This window comes from Rutilus rutilus (genome assembly GCF_951802725.1).
Source record: "Rutilus rutilus genome assembly, chromosome: 14".
NCBI lineage: Eukaryota > Metazoa > Chordata > Actinopteri > Cypriniformes > Leuciscidae > Rutilus > Rutilus rutilus.
Genome location: NC_140219.1, coordinates 1,021,079 through 1,025,951, shown reverse-complemented (window position 1 = coordinate 1,025,951; position 4,873 = coordinate 1,021,079). Strand labels below are relative to the sequence as shown.

The following is a 4,873-nucleotide window of genomic DNA, read 5'->3' as shown; positions in this document are numbered from 1 at the left end:
TAAATAATGTTTATAGATGGATTAACTTACAAAGTATTTATTAAGTAAAAAGACTTGTTTGCTAACAGTTAAATGACAATTAACTATAGATTAAATTAAAGACTAACAATTTACCATCTATTAATGATGGTTATTACCCCCGACTGAGCCTGGGTTCTCCCAAGGTTTTTTTTTTTTTCTCCATTAGGTCACTTGATGGAGTTTTTTTCGGTTCCTTGCCACTGTTGCCTTTGGCTTGCTCAGTTGGGGATATTTTGGGGATATTTAATTTTATTCTATCAATCAATAAATTCCACTAGAAACAAACCTTGTTGTATTATTTTATTTTAATGTAATACTGTGAAGCTGCTTTGATACAATCTGTATTGTGAAAAGCGCTATACAAATATACTTGATTTGATTTGATTATAATAAAGTGTTACCGAAAAGATATGTTAGCAATTCCATATTTTGATATTAGAAGGGAAGGGATGCAGCTGCTTTCACAACTACCAATGCTTAAAAACATCCCGAGCTAATGTTTGATGCACGGAATTTATTGTGTGGTTTTCCTAACCCCCATTTGGGAAATAGATTATAACGGTGGAATAGTTAGTAACGTTATAGCATGCTATGCCACTTTCATCAAAACCTATTACAAAGCTATAGCAATGTCATGTCATTAAATACGATAAACAGTGATTCTGGAACAGATCTGCGTCTTCCTTATCCCGTTAAACAAGTAATACAAACTCGGTGAGTGTTTTAGCGCAATTTTCTCATCTCATGGGATCACAACACTAAGAGATAGTAAATCTTTTCCTGGATTTTTTTGTGCGTTCCCGAGATTAGACCTTCCTTAACATAATGCCGAAAACCCGAAGTCTCTAGGTGGTCTGGTTGAGGAGTAGATAGAAGTGCAAGATTGGTGCGCACAGACGCACAGAACAGAAATCATGAGTTAACAATCGCAATTTGTCCGGTGGAAAATTGCGCTAAAAAACATATTACAGTATGTAACCATATTCCGTCCTTTCGAAAAAAAAGTTGCACTAACTGTTCGTTACAAGCAGCATTTGCCGTCAGGCAGATAGCTAACATAAACATATTTTTGCTAGCCTACCTGCTGCAAAATTACACCATTTGTACAAGACAAGTAGAGCTACTTTATCCAGTGTAATTTATCACTTATCACTATATTTTTTTACCTTTATCTTCTTTCTTTTCTGGCTTCCTTAAGCATAATTCGCTTCATGATAACTGCCGAGGAGGTTTTGTATTTTGCCGGCAACAGAGACGCGTGGTTGGCTGGCTGCTGTCAGCGACTACTGAGGGGGGCCCCCTTGAGGGGGATCCCGATAACAGTGTCATTGCACTTTACTGCACTGACTATCAAAGGGGCGCTCACACAGTTTGTCATTGCATTTTATTCTTAACCAGTCGTTGTCTTGGGGCCCCAGGCCAGCTCGGGGCCCCAAGCAATTGCTTGGTTTGCCTGCCTTGTCGCGACGGGCCTGTGTGTGTGTGTGTGTGTGTGTGTGTGAGAGAGAGAGAGAGAGTGTGTGTGTGTGTGTGTGTGAGAGAGAGAGAGAGAGAGTGTGTGTGTTGGTGACATTATTTGGATAAAGATCTTTGACTGTTAATGAGTCTGAGATGTTTGATGTAAATGAACTGTAGAGTTTGTTCTCTGCTCTTTTACACTCTTGTACAGCTGTAGTTCTCCACTTTATATTCATGTGTTTTTTCTGTCTTCTATGAATGTGTGTCTTATGCTGAACTTGTCAAAGTATATTAAAATAAGAGCTTTCTAGTGTGTTTGGTGTTGTGGAGTGTTTGTTAATGTTGGTGAAAATATTGCTAACTGTAGCTGTGTTTCCATCCACCTATTTTTATGCACATTTTTCTTTTATAAAACCTCTGGATGGAAACACCAAATGCACATAAATTCTATAAAAACGTTTGAGCTCAATTGAGTCGGATAAATTTAGCCGATAAGAAAACATGCGCATAAACTACATTGCTAGCACATTTACTGAATAAATCCCTCAATGTTCATCAAAAAAGACGTGACCCTGCAATGTGGCCGGCGTAACTGGACTAACCAGCTCTCGTAAAATAGCATGTGTTCTGAAATGCCTGAGCATTTCTACTTTTCTCAGTGAAATTTGACTTTGTTCTTGTGATATCCAGAATAGCAGCTCTACTGTATAACCATGAACATTTGCCTTTCCTTTATCCTGCCGGCACATTCAGATTCAGTTTCATATTAGTTTTGCTCTTGGTGTAAAAATGTGCTGTGTGCAAGAAGAACACATCCTTGGTTGTATTTTTTTATTTTTTTCTGTTTTTATTTTTTCTGATTTAGATGACTGGACTATTTCTGCATCACTACATTTATCTTTCATACCCTTACATGTTGTCATAGGTGACATCTGATGTGTGTAAACGCACAGTGTGGAATGAGAGAAAGGCTGCTTTAAAGCCAAGGTTGGCTTGTGTGTTGTCGAGTCACTACCTCGTGCATGTTGTGTGGTAGACGTATATTAGAGAAGTTTCTTTCTGAGCTCTTTATAATCTGAAAGCATCTTCTGTTTCTGTGCCATTTCTGTATGGGATGAATTTAGTCTCAAATTGATTAATAAATACATGCACAATTACCCATGAACTTGATAAATGTTGCATGTATGTTTTACTAACCACAACCAAATGCCTTTCAACTTGTGTGTGCAAAATTAAGAATTTAATGAACGTGCAGCAATTTGTACAAATAGACATTTCTGTGAATACAAATGTTATTTGGTTTATATTTGGTAGTAATTTTGAAAGCAAACATTTTTTTAAATCTTTTTTTTTTTTCATTCTATTATGAACACACATTGCAACATGTCATATATTTTTTCAGAAGTTGTGCAGGTTTCATGAGCATTTCGTCGCAACTGGCACGGGTGTGCAGGGATACACAAATGATTCAAGGTCTGCTATTTCCTGATGATCGTAGATGCCGGTAATGGAGGTTGTGCGTTCTTCACCGTTCTTGTATTGTCGGATGAGCTGACCAGAGTACGGGACTCGAGCACTAAAGGTTTTGCTTTTAATCTCAATGACGCAAGAATGGTTGGGTGGAATCTCTATCTCCATACTCACTGAGTGCAGGGCCTTATTAAGATTAGATGTCGTTTCAGAATTTAAGCGACTCTGTTCAGATTTCAAACTCATTTTTCCACCTACATTAACTAATTCTAAAATCTTACCGGAGACCGATGCCTCTATCGCTCCTCCAACCGTGTGTGTGCGGCCCTTTAGGAAAGATCTTGATTTGTCGCTGCCGTGATCCAGCTTCACCACATGTTTGGCTGGCTTACAGTTCATGTTTTTAGCACTGAAATGTTTTAGCACTTCTTCCCTTTCTGACTTTTCCTCTTCTTTGATTACATAATCAGTAATTTCTAAATGCTGTCCTATTATGTCATAGTTTACGGAGAGAACTTCAGTTTGCATGTTTTTTTTCTGGTTTAAAAAGTTTATGTTCACAGGACTGATACCTTTGTTATCTTTAGCAATGAGGCTATTTTTACAAAGCTTTACTGCATAAAATGGAATCTGGCCACTCTCTATATCTGCCCATGTTTTCCACTCTAAAATTTCAAAGTTGTCTTTATTCACTAGAAATTCACGTAATGCCTTATTAGCACCTGGCTTCAATATTTCGGAACGTTTAATTATCTCTAAATTCTTATTACATTTCTTAGATCCAAGAATGTAATAATCATTGCTGTTGTCATCAGAAACTAGGACTGCATCTTTAGGTGGATTGTTTGATTCAACAAGATCCAAGTAACGCTTCATCTGAAGAGGGTTCTCCTCTTTCTCAGCTCTAGCACTGCTGCTAGGAAGATCACGAGGATGAATGTGATGATGGTTAGAAGAGTCTGCAAGACAAATCCAAAAGAAATGAACAAACCAAAGACTGATAACTTATGTTATTTACAATCATTTTAAATAAGTATAGCTTCACACATGGATTATAGTTTAGTTTAGGAGTTAAAACTACTGCAGAATGTTGAACACAAGAACTGAAGGTGAACACACCAGTGCTTTTAATGTTAGAAAGATCCTCTGAGTTCCCCCCATCATACAGTATGAAGATGTGTATCAGAGCAAAGATGAAGACCGCGCTGGAACCCATCATTCAGTATCTGTGGAATATCAGCAAACAGTCACGAGAAGATGAGACTGGTGTACATTAACATTGTTATTAATTCTTTCTTTTCTGAGATCATGAAACAATCAATTGCAAATTGAGGTTTTGTTGCTTTTCTTTCATTTTTAAAACAGTTATACATTGAATGTTATTAATGGTGAATAAATCTATGAAAATGTTCTTACGTGTCTACTGTATCAGAGAAGTAATCAGTCTTCTAACGCCAGCAGTCTGAGAACACGAACCTTCACTCGATTTGACTGAACTACAGCAAACACTTCTTAACAACTTACAAGCTCAAGTTTGTGTCTCGATGTCCTCTGAATATTTCTGAGAGTATGAGGATGTGCTGTGCAGAAATCTTTGTTGGGACGTTTTATAGAGCTAGATCTAATACGGGAGCCAAAGCTATTCAGGGTAGGGCTGGGCGATTTAAATCGCGATATTGTTATGCGCATCTCGTCAGTAAAGCCGGTTCCTTGATTAGTAGTAAATCGCCATAACCTGCTTTCAGATGAAGCGGCATTTAGGGCTGAGGAGATAATTAAGTGATTAATTTAGTGATGATTGAGCATTATTGAAGACACCTGATGTTAACAAGCAGAATCACTGAAGAAGAAAATCACAAATTGTAAGTTACCATTGGGGTGATGGGTGTTTGCTTTAGTTGGGCTCTAGACCATTATGTGTTTA

General features: G+C 37.6%; 1 protein-coding gene across 1 annotated transcript; it reads right to left on the bottom strand.

The window, feature by feature from the left end:
- Positions 1-2,835: 2,835 nt before the first annotated feature.
- On the bottom strand, positions 2,836-4,624 carry LOC311304011 (natterin-4-like). The gene is made up of 3 exons (XM_084430815.1): positions 4,366-4,624; positions 4,069-4,175; positions 2,836-3,908 (listed from the first exon to the last, which is right to left on the bottom strand). The coding sequence occupies exons 2-3, from the start codon at positions 4,166-4,168 to the stop codon at positions 2,896-2,898; spliced, it is 1,113 nt and encodes a 370-aa protein (XP_084286941.1). The 5' UTR covers positions 4,169-4,175; positions 4,366-4,624; the 3' UTR covers positions 2,836-2,895.
- Positions 4,625-4,873: the final 249 nt, after the last annotated feature.